This window comes from Phacochoerus africanus, chromosome 8 (assembly GCF_016906955.1).
Source record: "Phacochoerus africanus isolate WHEZ1 chromosome 8, ROS_Pafr_v1, whole genome shotgun sequence".
NCBI lineage: Eukaryota > Metazoa > Chordata > Mammalia > Artiodactyla > Suidae > Phacochoerus > Phacochoerus africanus.
Window position 1 is genome coordinate 17,158,927 of NC_062551.1, and position 19,675 is coordinate 17,178,601.

At 44.1% G+C, this 19,675-nt stretch overlaps 1 protein-coding gene across 1 annotated transcript; it reads left to right on the forward strand.

The window, feature by feature from the left end:
- The first annotated feature begins 2,888 nt into the window (after positions 1-2,888).
- On the forward strand, positions 2,889-12,595 carry NQO1 (NAD(P)H quinone dehydrogenase 1). Its single transcript, XM_047791619.1, has 6 exons — positions 2,889-3,205; positions 5,928-6,092; positions 6,183-6,313; positions 9,058-9,171; positions 10,228-10,329; positions 11,680-12,595. Exons 1-6 carry the CDS (start codon positions 3,199-3,201, stop codon positions 11,983-11,985), a joined length of 825 nt encoding a protein of 274 aa, XP_047647575.1. The 5' UTR covers positions 2,889-3,198; the 3' UTR covers positions 11,986-12,595.
- The last annotated feature ends 7,080 nt before the right edge of the window (positions 12,596-19,675 follow it).

Consider the following 19,675-nt stretch of genomic DNA (forward strand, 5'->3'; position numbering starts at 1 on the left):
CTTTGGCAGTGCCACTCCTCGGGCTGGGCATCCCCAAGGTCTGAGTCGTGGACCCAAGAAGAGACAGAGGATGCACTCTATGGGCGCCCCCACATCAGAGGAATGGGGGCCGGGCAGCCTTGGCGTCTTCGGACAAAGTGCTAGGATTTGTCTGAGAGGCAGGTTTCGCTCTGATGTGTCAGAGGAACCGGGGCCGTGGCCCTGATGACAGAAGACCCGGAAAGGTGGCAATTACCCAAGAACTAGGTGGCGGGTCTTGGCTGTGGAGTTGGTAATGGAAAGGCGAAGTTCCCGGCTCGGCGTTCCTCCCTGGCCGGGCTCCACAGGGTTGGATGGCAGGTGCCTAGATCAGGGGCCCAGACCTGGTGGGATCCTGAGGTTCGCCCAGGACGAGCTGCCCCTGTCTGCCGCTCTCCGGGTTGCAAACCTGGGAATTTTGGGCACCGCTGACCCGCTACCCATTCCCTCGCCATTCCCTCCTGGGTTTTGGCACCAAATGTTAGGTTTGCCGAGGGAGGAAGGCGCAAGGCCAAGCTGGTAAAGCAAGAGAGATTGATGCAGGCATCAGAGGGGGGCGGGCTGAGCTCAAGGTGGCACCAGCCCTGACCGTGAGGACGGGCTGGCCTTATAAAGGACCTGTGACGGGAATCTGTGGCTGGAGTTCACGGCGGGACCTTGGGGCAGGAACAACGAAGGAGGAGGGGAAGGTCCAGGGAGGGGTGGGTAGGGGGCCGATTCCCGTGACAGAGGGCACTTAACCCATAGGTGGTTAATCTGGGCAGGCAGGTGTTTTCCGCAGGTCTGCAAGGTGAACAGTCACATTTGGGGGGTGGGGGTCTGTCTCCATCCTCCTGGGAACCTATCAGAACCCATGTGCCAGGACTTGAACCCACCCTAAACCCAGACTGGGACTTGAACCCAGGGTTTTAAATTTGAATCACTCACCTGGTGTCTGGACTCACTGAAGTTCAGGTTCTTCATGCCTCCACGCAGAAGGAATTCCGCCAGAGAAAAAGGATAGGCAAAAAACAGATTTATTGAGATGGGACACTTGGGAGAGAGGCCAGTGGGCCAGCAAGGAGACTCTGCCCCAGGACCAGGTGGGCTAGTTTTATCATCCAGGGGAGTGGGGTGGGAAAAGCCCGCCTCTTCCTTTCTGGGTGTGGCAGCTCCTCCTTGATCATCCGGTATTCAAATCAGGTGGTCCTTAAACTCCAGCTCTAGGTCTGAACCTGAATGCACACCCCATCCCATCCCCACCCACCCACACCCAAAGACCTGAGGCAAATCTCACGCCTACACTCGTCCAGCAAGCCTGCATTGTTTTGATAGTGTTCTTGAACAATTATTAACTTACAGTGATTTCCCAAAGTCCCCTATGTTTCCCTCTCTAAGATCCTTTATCGGGACTTCCTTTTTTTTTGGCATTTCTTGGGCCGCTCCTGCGGTATATGGAGGTTCCCAGGCTAGAGGTCTAATTGGAGCTGTAGCCACCAGCCTGTGCCAGAGGCACAGCAACTCAGGATCCGAGCCGCGTCTGCAACCTACATCACAGCTCACAGCAACACTGGATCCTTATACCCATTGAGCAAGGCCAGGGATCGAACCCGCAACCTCATGGTTCCTAGTCGGATTCATTAACCACTGCGCCACGATGGGAACTCCCACAGCTACCTGTGCCTACTCCATCCCTATCAGTATCAGGAACTCCTTAACATATATATATATATTTTTGGTCTTTTTAGAGCTGCACCTGTGATCCCAGCTGTGTCTGCAACCTACCCCCCCAGAGCTCAGGGCAACGCTGGAGTGAGGCCCAGGATCAAACCTGTGTCCTCATGGATACTACTCAGATTCGTTTCCACTGAAACATGATGGGAACTCCACATTTTAGGGGGGTTTCTTTTTTATTAATATCACTTTTTTTTTTCTTGTTTGCTCTTTTTTTAAGGGCCACACCCTCGGCACATGGCGGTTCCCAGGCTAAGGGTCTAATCCGAACTACAACTGCCGGCCTACACCACAGCTATAGCACACATCTTCAACCTACACCATGGCTCACAGCAATGCAGGATCCTCAACCCACTGGGTGAGGCCAGGGATGGAACCTGCAACCTCATGGTTCCTAGTCAGATTGTTTCCACTATGCCACAACGGGAACTCCCACATTTTAGTGTTTTAATCTGCCATGACTTTTTTCTGCAAATTGACTTAATAGAGCACTCAAGAGTTCTTTATCTTGATTACTGAGTTTTCTCATTCTCTTAAATCTTGCCTCTCCCTCACCCCAAGAACCTCAACCTGAACTGTTCTGGCCCCCTCTGAATTTTCTTACTTACCCTTTGTAAGGTTTCTGAAGGGTACACTTTAAGATTCTGTTTCTTTTTCTTCAGCCTTTTGACACTGACTTCTCTCTGTTCTTAGGACAAAGACTTGAGCTTTTAACTTTGTAGAACTTAAAAACTTTTGCTCTATGCTGTTCAACTGCTCTAAGCAGGGTTTTGAGTAAAGCCACTACACTTTTATCTGTCTGGACTATTCTTTAAATGCTTTTCCTTACTGCTATCTCCTGCACAAGTTCCCCCATTGAGAGGAGGAGGGGTACATTCTAGGGGACCCCCCCACCCTGCGCGCATCAAGTGCAGAATCCAAACCTTGCAAAAGCTGAAACAAACTCATTTCCCCAGGAGCAAGTCTCTCTGGTCGCCTTAGCCCTCAAAATCTACGTCTAGTCACAGTGACTCAGCGAGATTCTGAGCGAAAGGATGGGAGTCCTCCGCGTCCTCCTTTTGTCCGGCCCATTCCGTGCGGAAGCGATTTCCTGGGGCTGGGGAGGCACGAATGACGCGCCCAACGGAACCCGGACCCCATTGGTTACATCCTCCCACCTTCGCCCCGACCCCAGAGGCCCCTCTCATTCCCTGCCCCCTGGGCACCCTTCTCGCACGCGGGTCCCTAAATTTGCCAGCTGCCGAGGTGAGCCCCGCCCTGCACCCCAGGGCCCATGGGGCGGCTCCGCCTTTGCTGGTCCCCCAGTCTGTGGGCCGGGCCAGATCGTGTATAAAGTAGCCGGGCGCTCCGCCGGCAGCACGAGTGACACCTCCCAGGTCGCAGCCAGAGGACCTACACCCCCCCGCCTTCCCAGCTTGAGTCGGCCCGGCAACCAGCAGCCCAGCCAATCTGCGCGCCGCCGGAGCCATGGCGGGTGAGTGGCCCCCCCAGAGCCCTGCAGGGCTCAGCCTGCGTTTTCTTCTTCCTTGACGCAGGACTGGAGGAGTGACGGCATTAGGTCCCAGGATGAGCCCTAACCAAACACCAGGAGATGGGGAACTCCCGCTAATACTCTGATCGCACAAACCGCAGTGGGCGTTTAAGAGAGAATTGACCTTGAAAGCAACACAATTTCTCCAAAACCGGTCAGAAATCGGCCGTCAGAGGCCACACTGACCCACTGGCACAACTCGTTTGGCCTTAATAGTATTTAAAGCATTTTAGAGTAAGTTACTAAGATTTGAACATAAAAATCTGGAGCAAATAGGAGGAAAATTGGCTGGGGAAGCTGCTCCCTTTAGTTGGACAGATGCCAGAGCCAGCTCCCAGCTCCCAAGCCAGGAATCATTTTCGACTGTGACCTTTGGAGTGGGCACACCTGATCTGGTATTGGCATTGGGTGCGGGTGGAGTGACAGAGACTCCCTCCTCTCCTGTCAGTCTGATGCCTGGGCTCCTTTCACACATCCTGGACCAGCTGCAACACCAGGACCACCCAGAAAGCCTGGCCCTGAGATTGCACAGTGCTAAGGTCCAGACATCTATTTCCTCAATGGGGGCAGAATTCTACCTTTCTGTAATTTCCTTTCCTCTGAACCTAGTTCTGCTTTCTGAACACACACACTCAAAACACACCTCATCTTGTTAAAAGTAAGGGATGGACAGGGGGGGGGGGGTTGTTCCCTTCGTTGACAAGCTAGTTGAACTCTGAGAAAAGGGATGCAACTGCTGGCCGATGCTGCAGCCATAGCAACAGCAATGCCAGATCCGAGCTGCATCTGTGATCTACACCACAGCTTGTGTTCACGCTGGATCCTTAACCCGCTGAGCGAGGCCACGGATCAAACCCACATCCTCATGGATCCTAGATGGGTTCGTTACCACTGAGCCACAGCAGGAACTCCCACAATCCCTTTCTTTCTCTGTCAGCTTTATATCTTGCCATTCAGTTCTATATAGGTCATCAATGAAACTGCATGTTAACAGAGTACAGTTCAGTCTGAAAGGTTAGTAAAAACTCCTTAATTCAGATTGGCTGCAGTTTGAAGACAGAATTGTAATGTCAGAGCAATCATTGGGGACAGTTAGGATGCCCGGGCCACCAGAATGCACTCTTCACGAAGATCTGTGTCTTTTTTCTACACTGAAGTATCCCAAATGCCTGGAGCATAGTAGGTACTCAGTAAACCATGTAGTATTTCAGGATGGGGTGCTGGTGCCCCCCAGACAGCAGAAGAATGAATCAACTAGAGGGAAACTGCCTCTAACGTGGATGCTTCCGCTCTAGCTCCACCCCCTGGAAACACTGTGGCGGGGGAGTGGGGGGGGTGCTCCCAGCTTTCCCCAAAGGCTGAGGCAATTCATATTCCCACTGGCAACGTGCCAGTTTTCCTGCAGTCTTTTTTTTTTTTTTTGGCTTTTGGGGGCCACACCCGTGGCATATGGAGGTTTCCAGGCTAGGGGTTGAATCGGAGCTGCAGCCGCCAGCCTATGCCACAGCCACAGCAACCCTATATCCCAGCCGCGTCTGGGACCTACACCACATTTCACAGCAACACTGGATCCTTAACCCATTGAGCGAGGCCAGGGATCGAACCTGCAGCCTCTTGATTCCTAGTCGGATTCATTTCCACTGCACCACGATGAAAACTCCTGGACTGCAGTCTTACTCTTTAATTGCTTTGCCAATCTAATAGATAAATAATGATATCTCATTTTAATTTGCTTTTCCTTGCTGGCTAAGCAGGGCACCTTCTCATTTGTTTATTGTCGTTTGCAATTTCCTCTTCTGAATCATGTGTTCATATCCTTGACTTATTTTTCTATTGGGTTGTCTGTCTTTTTCCAGTTATTGGTAAGCATTCTTTGGGATTTTTAACTCTTTGTGATGGGTTGTAGATATCTTCTGATTGTCTTTTGACTGTTCATGAAACCTTTTATTAAATACAAATTTGATGTTTATGTGGCTTTATTTGTCAAGTTCTCCTTTACGGTTTTTAGATCTTGAGTCGTTCTTTAAAAATATCCTATATCCAGAGGTTGTTCAAATTCTCCCTTTCATCCCATACTATTCTAATAGTTTCCTTTTTAAAAATTTGGATCTTTAATCTGCCAGCAAACTGTTGCTCTATGTAGTTTGTTAGCGGGATAGTTAAAACCAAAAACCTTCTACTGACTACAACAGACATCCTGAAAAGGGCACAAGTTCTAAGCAAATTTTCACAAACTGAACACGCAGTTGTGTCATTTGCACCCAAGTCAAAACACAGAACATGGCCAGCACCCCCCAAAGCCCTTTTATCCCCTTCCAGTCACTACCCCCTGACAAGAGTCCCCATTGTACTGACTTGTGACATCTTATATTCGTTTTCTAAGGGGATGATTTTATTTTCATGCAGATGGCTGATGAAGTACGCCAACCCCATTTATCAAATTAGCCACTGCCTTTCCACTGAGTTAACATACCTCCTTTAATGGCACTTAGAGGAAGGAAATATATTTCTGGATGTGGTGGATGGAGTGCATGACTCCATGTCTCTAACAAAAGTCACACCTTCCATCATGGAGCCCAGCTGGGCTCCCCTGCAGCCAGAGCTTTGCTGGTTGGTGATTGATTTTCTCCATGTTCCATGTGTGTGTGTGTGTGTGTCTAAACAGTCAGAAAAGCACTGATCATACTGGCCCACTCTGAGAAGACGTCCTTCAATTATGCCATGAAGGAGGCCGCCGTGGAGGCTTTGAAGAGGAGAGGATGGGAGGTCGCCGTGTCGGACCTGTATGCCATGAACTTCAATCCCGTCATCTCCAGAAAGGACATCACAGGTGGGGGCAGCGCTCCCCTTTAATTAGGGCTTTGTGGGACGTCTTGCCTGCGGGTTCTCTGGCATCAGCCTCTCTTTTTCCTCTCTGCAGGTAAACTGAAGGACCCCGGGAACTTTCAGTATCCTGTCGAGACTGCTCTGGCTTATAAAGAAGGCCGTCTGAGCCCAGATATTGTGGCCGAACAAAAGAAGGTGGAAGCCGCAGACCTTGTGATTTTTCAGGTGTGGTAAGACATCAGAAGGGGTGTTGGGACACTTGGGTGCTTTTTGTCCTAGACCTGTCACCTAATTAGCTATGTGATCTCAGAAAAGTCCCTTAGCCACTTGCCTGCATCCTCTATAAAGAAGGGTGATCCCTTCAAAGATGCAGTATTACACAGATTTCCAGATGTTGTGAGTTTGGCTGTATTACTATTGGAAAATATGACTGTGACTGCACAGACGACATGCCAGCCTTGAGCTTTTATCCCCCAGCATGTTTAGTCTCTTCTTCAAGTAGGGACTTCTTGTTGGAATCACTCAAGTTTCCAATTCTTCCCCATCTCCGTAAACATACTGACAATAGTCCATGGAGCAGGGCATGAGAGAGAGACTTCTGTGCCGTGGGAGATCCCGGCTGCAGTGTGCATTGTCCTGTTTAGTGTGTTTCAGCGGCAAACCGTAGCCTTTCTCCTGCCGGAAGCTGCCTCACCATGTAGCAGTCCGTACTGAAGCTGTGTGTGCTTCTTGTAAGTCACCTTTCCTGAAAATGCCAGACTGGACTCAGTGATTTTGCTGCTACCAATCTCAACCAGCCTTTTGATTTGAACATGGAATGTATGTGACACTGGAAACTTCACAAGACGGTGATACTGGCTGTGGTTTTTGCAGTTATTCCATCAGCTGCAAAGATTCTAACCTTTGAAGTCTCTTATTCTACTTGTTGCTGTGAATCAAAGCCACAGGCCACTAGCCGGTGCCCCAAAAGATCCCGTTTTGGTCCACATTTTCTACTCTCTCTTACTGTAGTGCAGCCAAGGCAGCGACAGTAGCAGTTTTTATTTATTTATTTTTATTTTTTGGCTTTTTGGCTTTTCGAGGGCCACACCCTCGGCATATGGGGGTTCCCAGGCTAGGGGTCTAATTGGAGTTGCAGTCGCCGGCCTATGCCAGAGCCACAGCAACACGGGATCCGAGCTGCATCTGCAACCTACATCACAGCTCATGGCAACGCTTAACCCACTGAGTGAGGCCAGGGATCGAACCCACAACCTCACGGTTCCTTGTCGGATTCACTAACCACCGAGCCACAACGGGAACTCCAGTAGCAGTTTCTAGATCTAAGAATCACCTGTCTTAGAATTGGAATGTTCCTCGGCCTTTAAATTCAGCTTTTATCCAATGCCTCCGTTTTCTTTACTACCAATACTTCCGTGCAGGTTGCATACTGCAGAATATCGACACACTGAAGGGCAATGTAAACACTGCAGATGTGCATATTTATTGTAACACTTTCCCAAAAGATGATAGGAAGAGTTTTATTCTAGCAAAATCAGTGTACTATACATGATAGCCTTTCAACATGGAAATAAATGTCCCGAGGAAGGAGTGCCTTAGTTCATACCAAGGTGCCCCCCTGCTCAGTGGTCTCACTTCTCCAAGAACAACTTGAGAGAGTACACTTTTAATACCCAGTAAGCCAGCCAATTGTGTTTTCAGCCATGACTGTAGAACATTCACAGGGGACCAGATCCACTTGCCTAAACAACCTACGCATATATCCTAAAAGCTAAAGATCTGGCCCCTCACAATTGGAGAATCATAAATGTGAGAATGGGAGAAGCCACTAGCAATCTCTTGAGCCCCTCTTTTTATGGATGAGGCAAATGAAACAGAGAGAAAGGATGGGGCTTGTGTGACAAAGGTCATGCATCACGTTCCTGGCTGGTTTGGGCTGAGTATGCAGATCTTGTTCTCAAACATGTCTTCTGTCCTAAAACCCTACTTCCTTGCCTCCTTTCTTAGAGGTCAACTGCCCTTCAAAGAGAGAGCTGCTATCAAGGCCTAAAAACATTTCTTCTCTATCCTAGCTTTTTTTTTTTTTTTTAAACCTCTGGCATGTTCCTGTTGTCATTGCTTTAAATAATGAGTTTGGAATTCCTGTTGTAGTGTGCTCAGCAGCAACGAACCTGACTAGTATCCATGAGGATGCGGGTTCAATCCCTGGCCTGACTAGTATCCATGAGGATGCGGGTTCAATCCCTGGCCTCGCTCAGTGGGTTGAGGATCTGGTGTTGCCGTGAGCTGTGGTGTAGGTCGTAGATGTGGCTTGGATCCTGCACTGCTGTGGCTGTGGTGTAGGCAGGCAGTTCCAGCTTCACTTGGACCCCTAGCCTGGGAACTTCCACATGCTGCAGGTGAGGCACTAAAAATACAAAAAAGAAAAAATTCATAAGTCAAGTTGGCTTTTTGATCAGGATGAGAAGCCCAGCATGTCTTTCTCATGGGAATTCTCTGATGAACCTTAGTCACACTGATCATTTGTTTGCATACATGAGTGGTTCTGTTTATTCTAAATGATAGGATTTTACCTCTGTGAGCACAAGGCACGTATTTCATATTTTTGATACCACACTCACTAAGCTCTTGGGAAAATATTGATTTATAGTCATCACACACTAAAGCCAAATTTGCCTGTAATCCTTTCTGTTTAGACTTTGCTGCCAAACACGATTTCATGGGAACAAATCTTATCGCGTGTGGCTTTCTTCACACCCACCCAATATTTGTACTTTCAGGCAGAAACAGGAGTGTCAAGTTGACTGACCAAGGACAATAATTTTCTTTTCTGGCATGTGCTAACTTCTTGAGAATGACCGACAGGACCTCAAGAATGCTTTGCCGTCAGTGACATCACAGGCGGCAGCTTAGCGCCATGGATTTTCTTCTGCTTTCCCGATCTGACTTCTTTGTCCTCTGCCCCACAGTTCCCACTGCAGTGGTTTGGAGTCCCTGCTATTCTGAAAGGCTGGTTTGAACGAGTGCTCATAGGGGAGTTTGCTTACACATATGCTGCCATGTATGACAAGGGACCTTTCCGGGTAGGTGGATGGTTCTGCTTTTTCTGACACCTGGATTCTGGGTAGATTCTATCTTGAGGTAGAGTTGTTCTGTTCTGTTTTATTTTGTTTTTTCTTTTTGGCTTCCCCACAGCCTATGGAATTCCTGAGCCAGCGATCAGACCCAAGCCACAGTTTCAATCTATGTTGCAGCTGCGGCATAGTGCTGGGCCAGGGATCAAACCTGTATCCCAGTGCTGCAGAGATGCTGCTGATCCTGTGGCATCACAGTGGGAACTCCTAAGGCAGAGTTTTGAGCACAATTAGATACCATGATCAGGGTCTAGATCTCTTTGGGAAAGATGCATGTCTCTCCCCAAATTTTTATAGACATTTTCATAGATTTTTAAAAATTTTACTGAAGTACAGTTGATTGACAGTGTTAATTTCTGCTATATAGCAAAGTGATTCAGTTATACATATGCATATATTCTAATATTTTTTCCATTATGGCTTATCATAGGATATTGACTCTAGTTCCTTATATAGATATCCTGATGTGATGTTTTTACTCCAGGTAAAAGATGGGCGAGGGAATTAGATAAAACTAGAATGGCAAAATACTGAGAGTTAAAGCTATATGGTGGATTCATCATTATACAATTTTATCTTCTTTATATATATTTGAAATTGTCCTAAAATAATAATAAAAAAAGAAAGTCTGTCTTCATTTTCCACAGACCCAAAACTAGACAAGAAGCATTATGAGATCTTCTGGATGATAAGCCTAGATACATGCCTAGCAATGTGAAGAGATAGATAAAAAACCACAAATAAGTAACTCCACCCAGCACGGCTTTTGCATTGCCCTGCCAACCTTCACCTGATTTGCTACATCCAGGGGTATGGAATCCTGGGCCTGCCCCTCTCGCCAATTGTGTGCCATCTTCCAGGCTGGCACTTCTGCACAGTCATTCTGAGTGGCTCCCAGGAGCCAATGTGTATAGTAACATAAACAGCAGAAGGGGGCGTACTTTTCTTTTGCATTAACTTTCTGGCATCAAGGAGCTGTGGCAAGTAATGACTTTTCTTTTACAGAATAAGAAAGCAGTGCTTTCCATCACCACTGGCGGCAGTGGCTCCATGTACTCTCTGCAGGGTATCCACGGGGACATGAACATCCTCCTCTGGCCAATTCAGGTACCTCATTTTCAGTTCCCCTTCAGGGGATTAATTAATGGAGCTTTCTGTAGGGCCCAAATACTCCAGATAACAGCTGGAAACAGACCTGAGGTGTGAAGATGAAAGCACAGTGATGACTCAGAACTACTTCCTTACCTGTCTTCCTAGGACCCCGTGCTCAGAGAATTACCCTTATGTGCACGTGTCTAAACACCACGCTGTCCTAACTACGGACTAGTGCGGATGACACCTGGGTTCTCTCCAATCTTCCTGTCCTTCTCCACGTTGCTGCTACAGTCTCACAGAGTATTAGAGCCTAAGAAAAGTCAAGAAATGATTTAGTCCAGCTAATAAAACTCAAGTCTGAAGGAGACTTTCTGGTGGTTACTGGACCCTCAAGATAATCTCATCTCAGGAAGAGGGCTGGAGAGAAGAGCACATAAGGGGCCACCCATAACATTGGAGAGTTAATATTCATATTGGAGAGTAGATGATAAAAATAATTTATTAAGACTCATCTGGCATTCCCTTCGTGGCTCAGCGGTTAACCAACCTGACTAGCACAAATGAGGATGCGGGTTCGATCCCTGGCCTTGCTCAGGGGGTTAAAGGATCCGGCATTGCTGTGAGCTGTGGTGTAGGTTGCAGAGGTGTTTCGGATCCCACACAGCTGTTGCTCTGGGCAGTAGCTATGGCCTCAATTCGACCCCTAGCCTAGGAACCTTCATATGCTGCAGGTGTGGCCTTAAAAAGACAAAAAAAGACAAAAAAAAAGGTCTCATCTAGTTAAGGTGAGGCAGAGAAATGCACATCTGCACGCCTTGGCAAGAGTCAGATACTAAGAAGCTGAACCTCTCCCTTAGGTAATGGAACTTCCGGCACTTTTGGCAGAGAATGCAAGGCTGGCACAGTTTCAAGGTTTTACTCACTTAAAGAAGAGCACAGGGAGTTCCCACTGTGGTGCAGGGGAAACAAATCCGGCTAGGAACCACAAGGTTTTGGGTTTGATCCCTGGCCTCACTCAGTGGGTTAAGGATCCAGTGTTGCCATGAACTGTGGTGTAGGCTGGCAGCTGTAGCTCTGATTGGACCCCTTGCCTGGGAACTTCCATATGCCATGGATGCAGCCATAAAAAGCAAATAAAAAAAGAAAAAGAAGAGCACAGCTGAATAGGCTAAAATAGGTGACAGCCAGGTACAATGAGACAAAGTGAGGGACTGGAGCTGTGACTGAATTTTCCAGGGTGCCTCAGGCCTCCATATCAGGGTGTCCTGTTGGGAAGCTCAGATGAACTTACACTGTTTGCACATGGTGCACGACATACAGGGTTTGTTCTGTGACTCACCAGTGTGCTTTGTGTATCCCCAGAGTGGCACTTTGCATTTCTGTGGCTTCCAAGTCTTAGAACCTCAGCTGACGTACAGCATTGGGCACACTCCAGAGGATGCCCGAATCCAGATCCTGGAAGAGTGGAAGAAACGCCTGGAGAATATTTGGGATGAGACGCCACTGTACTTTGCTCCAAGCAGCCTCTTTGACCTAAACTTCCAGGCAGGATTCTTAATGAAAAAGGAGGTGCAGGATGAGCAAAAAAGTAACAAATTTGGTCTTTCTGTGGGCCATCACTTGGGCAAATCCATCCCGACGGACAACCAGGTTAAAGCTAGAAAATAAGATTTACAAGACTTTTATTTCCTTCTAAAATGTATCGAAATTTAGGTTTCTTTTTCTGCCTTCCTTGACTTGCTTTCGTTTTTAAGATTTTTTTTTTTTTTTCTATGAGGATTGGATAGGAGAGAACAGACTGTATTCACACATTTTGGATAGCTTCATTAAACATAACTGATTCCTATGATTTCTACCATGGCAAAATCTGATTAGGCTCAAGAGGCCTCTTAGGATGTAAAGCCGGAAAAGGTGTAAAAAGATGCCAGACAGTATTTTTTTAAGGTCTTCTACACAATTTAATTCCTCTCTTTAGGGATATATTTTTTGGAGTAAATCTGGCTAGAGAGCACCCAACTCCTCAATGGTCTTACTTTTCTTTGAATTACATCTCTGTGGTTTATGGCAGAAGAGAATTGCTCGGAGAAAGAAAAGACAGAATCTGTCTGACCTAAGGGACTTGTTTAGAAGTTGCCACTCAGCTTGTTTGTGAGATATATTGCCTTTAATTACTACCCAGTGACTAATTACGCCTAATATGTGTCATTCTTCCTTCAACTCTTGTCATGAGTATACACAGATCCTTGAAGTAAAAAGCTAATAAAAGTCTTTACCTCAATCTTCAAATTTAATGTCTGCAAATAAACCAACATATTTATATACTACATCTGCCACAGAGAATGAATTCACGAAAGAAAATGGCATTCCCAGTACTTAAAAACAGCCTTCCACAAACAGTATTTTATTTCTGGTCCAAAGCTGTCTGGAAGTTTTTCCTGTATTGTTACCAAACTGTTGACTTCCCTTATAAGGATGAATTTTGGGACAAAATTGTAAGCCTAGAGTTTCATTAATTTTGGTGAGATTTTTTTTTTTTACGTTTCCAAAACAGGCTATTTATTTGCTCCCAATAAGTCGATTGGCAATGATTAAGAAATCCAACTTTGGTGAGATTTTTGGTATAATATTCTAACTTCTTAAATGATTGACGTGCCTCTCTACTCACGGTTGGTATAATTTAAGTAGAGTGGTGAAAGACCGCCCTCTTGTGGTGCGTTGAAAGAAAACATGAGAAATGATGCAAGGCAAGTTTGCCTGGAACTGTGAACAGCCTCTTACCTGCCAAGGAAATGATGACATTGGGCTGGAGAACCTAGTGTGCCAGATGCCAGCAAGCACTTGGGTATTCCTTCCCTCTTCAGGACCCACAATGGCGGATGGCTGGGGGCTTCAGGGTTTTTATGCTAGCTAAAGAGGACAACTGAAGGAACATGTATTTTGGGAGTTCTCATTGTGGCTCAGCAGGTGAAGAACCCGACTAGTACCCATGAGGATGTGGGTTTGATCCCTGGCCTTGCTCAGTGGGTAAAGGATCTGGTGTTGCCATCAGCTGTGGTGTAGGTCACAGATGTGGCTTGGATCCCCATGTTGCTGTGGCTGTGGTATAGCAGCCACATTCGACTCCTATCCTCTGATTCAACCCCTCTCCTAGGAACTTCCATATGCCGCAGGTGTGTCCCTAAAAACTAAAATAAAGGGAATATGTATTTGAAAAAGCAAGAGGATGTGGATCCAGTGCACAGGAGACAGAAGAGCACAGTAGTATCAGGATTAGTAATACTACTACAAGGTAACACTTATTAGGAATTTATTAGTGTGCCAGGAACTGAGTAATTTCACACAAATTTACTTAATTCTTATAACAACCCTAAGAGAATGGTTCTATTTGTCTTTCTACTTTATAGGTAAGGATATTGAGGAATGGGGCAGTTAAATATAGTAGGTATAAGAGCCAGAACTTTACCCAAACAAGCAAATCCAAAAACTGATGCTTTTAAATACTCTAATGCCTCAGTGGAAGCAGGGACAATGACACCACAAAATAAAGCACAAGAGTAGGAATCATCTTCCTGAGAGAAAGACCATTAAGTGTTGCTGTGGAGAAACTACTGCTATTTTATATTTCTGGAGTCCCTGTGTCCTGAGCAGGGATAAATGACTTTCAGTTCTCTTACAGGCCTGACTTGATTATATGGAGGCTGAGAATTGTTTGCTTCTCAAAAGATGACAGAGGACTCTTACCAGTAAAGCAGGACAACTCTTGCCCTTGCTCTGGACACAGTAACTTATGTACACTGTAAATTATGTAACCCAGGACTGCATCAGCTTTTCTAGCAGCCACTTGTCCCACCTCCAGATCAGTATTTTGCCCACATATGCTATTTTTTGTTTTTTTGTCTTTTTGCCATTTCTTGGGCCACTCCTGTGGCATATGGAGGTTCCCAGGCTAGGGGTCTAATCGGAGCTGTAGCTGCCAGCCTACGCCAGAGCCACAGCAACGCAGGACCCAAGCCGAGTCTGCGACCTACACCACAGCTCACAGCAACGCCGGATCCTTAACCCACTGAGAAAGGCCAGGGATGAACCCACAACCTCATGGTTCCTAGTCATATTCATTAACCACTGCGCCAGGGCGGGAACTCCCGAACCCAAGTATTTTTTGATATTTATACTTACTAAATTTCATTTGGTTACTTCTTTCCAGTGCTGAAGTAAAAAAAAAAAAAAAAGCCAAAAGATAACTTTTAAACATATTAAGAGCAAAGGCAGCATGGTTGTCCTAAAGTGACAACTCATTTAGATGTATACATTTGGACATGTTAAAAATTCAGTCACTTTCATAGAATCAACAGGCACTGCCTGTATTTAACAAGAAGATATAGGCATACTGTTTAAAGCAGCACTTTCAAGCTTCTTTAGTTATGTATCACGTACATAATACTCACATTATCACCTCGGTATTTATTTAGTATTCATATATATATATATATTTCTAGGGCTGCACCTACAGCATTTGGAGGTTCCCAGGCTAGGAGTCCAATCGGAGCTACAACTTTGACCCACTGAGCAGACTGAACCTGCATCATCATGGATACTAGTCGGGTTCATTTTTGCTGCACCACATGGGAACTCCCTAGTATTTGTCTTTGACACATTTCCCCATAGTCTAGCAGGAAGACGAATTATATTTTTCTTCTAAAGTACATTCAAACACACACATATATATGTATGTATGTTTAAAAATAATGTTTATCCAGGAGTTCCCGTCGTGGCGCAGTGGTTAACGAATCCGACTAGGAACCATGAGGTTGCGGGTTCGGTCCCTGCCCTTGCACAGTGGGTTAACAATCCGGCGTTGCCGTGAGCTGTGGTGTAGGTTGCAGACGCGGCTCGGATCCCGCGTTGCTGTGGCTCTGGCGTAGGCCGGTGGCTACAGCTCCGATTCAACCCCTAGCCTGGGAACCTCCATATGCCGCGGGAGTGGCCCAAGAAATAGCAACAACAACAACAACAAAAAAAGACAAAAGACAAAATCAATCAATCAATCAATCAATAAAATAAGTAAAAATAAAAAATAAAAATAATGTTTATCCATATATCATCTGAGATCATTTTTAGTACAACTAGGGATATGCTATATATATGTACCACATTCTGATTCATAAATAATATATATGGAAATAACTTACAGAAAAATAGAGATTGCCTCTGGATGTGGGACTGAGAGCTTGGGGAGACTTTCATCAAAAGCACCTCCATGCCACATGATTTGACACCACATATATGTATGATTTTACTAAAGAGGAAACACTTAAACTAAGGAAAACAAAACCAAAATTCTATCATACTAAGTCACTTGGTATACAGCCTGGCAAAACAGTAGGCACAATGTAAGTACTCAAAAATATTTTCTAAATTTCATACCTTTTCCTAATGATTTTATAAGTTCAGTCACATACTCAAGTTGGTCAAAACTGACATTCACAGGAGTTCCCTTGTGGCTTAGCAGGTTAAGGATCTGGCTTTGTCACTGCTGCAGCTTGGGCTGCTGCTGTGGCACAGGTTTGATCTCTGGCTGGGAACTTCCACAAGCTGCAGGCATGCCCCAAAAGAAAAAGCAAAACAAAAAAAACCTGACATTCACGGATGTGGATTCATTCACAAAGTTTGAGAATAAAGACAGTGACCCACCACAAAATGAAAACTTTCAATGTTTTATTTTTGACTGCAGCTGTTTACAGAAATATAGTTGCGAGTATACAAATGTTCCAATAGAAGCAAAATATCTTTTTAATATTTAACAAGTTATCACAGATAGCTAAAAACATAGATGCAAATGAAATTCCCCCAGAGAACAAACTGAAAATATCTGGTGTCAGTGCTCTGAAATCCCAACTATGAAAGCCATATACACAAAAATGTAACCCTTATATCACTGCAGAACAATGGAAGAAGGCAGTTCAGTGGTTGATCAGTGTGCTCAAGCAAATAAAATTAAATTTAAAAAATGGCAGAATGGTAGATAAACCACTTGAGAACATGTTAATGAAATAACTGTGGTATATTCATTAAAAGACAAAGTAAAAGAAATGTATGAAACTCAGTAAAAAAATGTCCACAAAAAGTAACAAATACTTGGAGCTTATCAATTAGAAGTAAAAGAACAAGGTGAGCAGATACATTCATCAGATCAAAAGAAATTAGCTCAATGTCATTGGAATCAGTTTGTAGCTATGAAAGTCACCTCCATGTGGGACAGTTTGTTTTTTTTGTTTTTTTTTTTTTTTTTGCTTTTTAAGGCTGCACCTGCGGCATATGGAAGTTCCCAGGCTAGGGGTCCAATTAGAGCTACAGCTGCCAGCCACGGCCACAGCCATAGCAACGCGGGATCCGAGCCGCGTCTGCGACCTACACCACAGCTCACGGCAATGCTGGATCCTTAACCCACTGAGCGAGGCCAGGGATCAAACCCATAACCTCATGGTTCCTAGTCAGATTCGTTTCCACTGCACCACAATGGGAACTCCAGGACACTTCTTTATCGGGCACATTAGTCTGATTCCAAGGCCACTTGCAAACATTTGAGATGGTGTGTGTGTGTGTGTGTTGTCCTGAGGTTCATTAGCTATAATAATAATAATAAGCAACTTCTACAAAGTATTTCAAATTAGGCAAATTACTTCTGGAAAAAAGATATGGTTAAACATAGAGCTTTTAAAGGAAATATTATAAGTTGGAGTCGAATAGATTTGTGGCACAGTAGAATGCCATGGGTATGGGAATATATTATGCAGTAAAGTGAGGAAGAGGGAAAAGGGAATTGGAAAGGAGGAATGTAGCTAGAGCATCTCCCAACAGTTTTGCCTATGTATTTCCAGCACCAAAATTTGTACAGTAAGTCACTTACATTTCCACTGCCAGTATTAGACAAAGACAGCAGAGGTAATTTTTCAACCGAGTATATGATCATTTTTATTTTGAAATGTGCATTTTTCTTTCATGAGTTTTATTAATCGGTGATTTGTAAACAGTGGAAAGAAGATTAGAACAATTATGGAGGTACTGAATTATACAGGGAGATTAAAATGAATGAATAAACCTACCTATTTTGTGGTTAGTTTATATTTACCATGATGCATACAACCAGGAAGGCAGAAATGCCTAAATTATATAATACAGTGTCTTGTTTAATATCCGGTCTGAATGAAGCATAAGTTCCAAGGATAGCTATACTTCTAGTGCACCAGTTCTCAAACAAAACAAGCTATTTTAAAAGATTTTCTATTAAAAAAAAAAAAGAAATTAAATAAGGTGCTTTGTTGACCTGGCCAGTCATGTTGTTTAAAATCCCAGATACAAATGTAAATACAAGGAATGATAAATAATTTTGTTCTGAGAGTTAGTCTGGCCAGGCCAAAACTGTGGTCTGCTGGTAAGTAAGAGGCAATGAAAAGAAAGCTTGTATTATCACTGCCTACAATATACCCATTTTCTGGATAAACAGGAGACTTTAGCACCCGTCAATTATATTAGCTACTTAAAGGTCATATTAATTAAAATAAACATAGAACACTGCACCTATATATTTAAATCAGTCGCTTAACGTGAACTTTTTAGTAAGTGGTGGGAAAATGCCAAAGTTAACTGAATTATCAATAACTAGACTAATTGTATATGTACATAAAATATGCTATAGGCAATACTGAGAATAAATTATTGTTGCCAATAAATGATTACGGATAACCAGGTTAAATTGGATGTACATTAAAAACAATGTATCACTGTGTTTGAATAAAAAAAAAAGCCCTTTCTAGATCTTACCACTGTAAGTGGTTAAGTCCCACTCCAGAGTTTTCTGATGCACTATGTCTAGGACAGGGCTCAAGACTTTGCATTTTTAACTAGTTGCCAAGTGATACTGATGTTGGCTGGTGGGCTGAGGACCATATTTTGAGAACCTCTGGTTTACACATACTGTGTATGTGGAAAACTATAACGTCATCAATATGAAACCAAATATACAGAAAGAAGGCTGGCTTTAATTAACTCTCAAACACAGATTAGAAAGCTGAACATTTTAACATTTCTAAAATGACTTTCCAAAGTGTAATCATTTCCCCTTATAATCAGTTACATTTCAAAGTCTTAAGTCCTATTCTACAGTCATTTTAGAAAATATCTGCACAACACTTACACTGAATTGGCTATCCAAAATAAAAAGGGATGTAAATATCCTAAACAGCTAAGATGTATTCATCAAGAAGGAATCATCACTATACAGCATTCTTGACTTCTTTGGAATGATTAAAGTGCATAATATCCTTAGGGTATTAAGAATATTGCATAAAGATTTGCAGTCATTAGTGCTACTAACAGTCAGAGAAATACACGGGGAAAGAAGCAGTTCTATCTCTAAACTACTACTACCCTGCCTGACCTGCTGCTGATGACCCTTTCTTTAGGCATCATCACTTTGGTAAGGAGCTGGAACATAGGCAAAATTAACCAAAAACAGAAGGATACTCAATCCAACTGTATCTAGTGCAAGAAATTATTTTAGTTCTGGAGGGACTCAGATAAAACTTCCATTTCCTTTGACACTATTTTTCATAGGTAGATTACTAGGGTTCTGATGGACAAGTATACTATAATGAATTATTTGACTCTGTGTAGTTAGGAAAATTGACATGACCAAGCTTTACTTAAACTACGTGTTAATGACTTTATTTTCATCCATCTTATAATTAACATCAGAGAAGGCACTTCAAACACTTCCTTTGTGAAATTTAACTATACACATTTGTGTACACAGAGTCTCACCTTAAGTAAAATTTTCATTAGCATTCATTGCCTATTATTACTTGGTCAAGATGAAGACAAATTTAACTAATTTATATAAAGCTTAAACAGTATAATTCTGTGATCTTTTACTTATCCTCCTTCAAAGAAACAATTCTTATGTATCTTTTTTTTTTTTTGGTCTTTTTAGGGCTGCACCTGTGGCACATGGAGGTTCCCAGGCTAGGGGTTGAATCGGAGCTACAGCTACCAGCCTACACCACAGCTACAGCAACGCAGGATCCGAGCTACGTTTTCGACCTACACCCCAGCTCACGGGTGGATCCTTAACCCACTGAGTGAGGCCAGGGATCGAACCTGCAACCTCATGGTTCCTAGTTGGATTTGCTTCTGCTTCGCCACAACGGGAATTCCCTAGTTATGTGTCTTTTCTGTTCCTCTTATGTCAAAGGGAGTTAGGAAGTTAGGAAGTTGTTTTCTATGGTAATCATGAAATGGAGACAAGAATGACTAAATAGAAAAAATGAAAGTTGGGACGATTAAAGTCACTTGTCTCTGT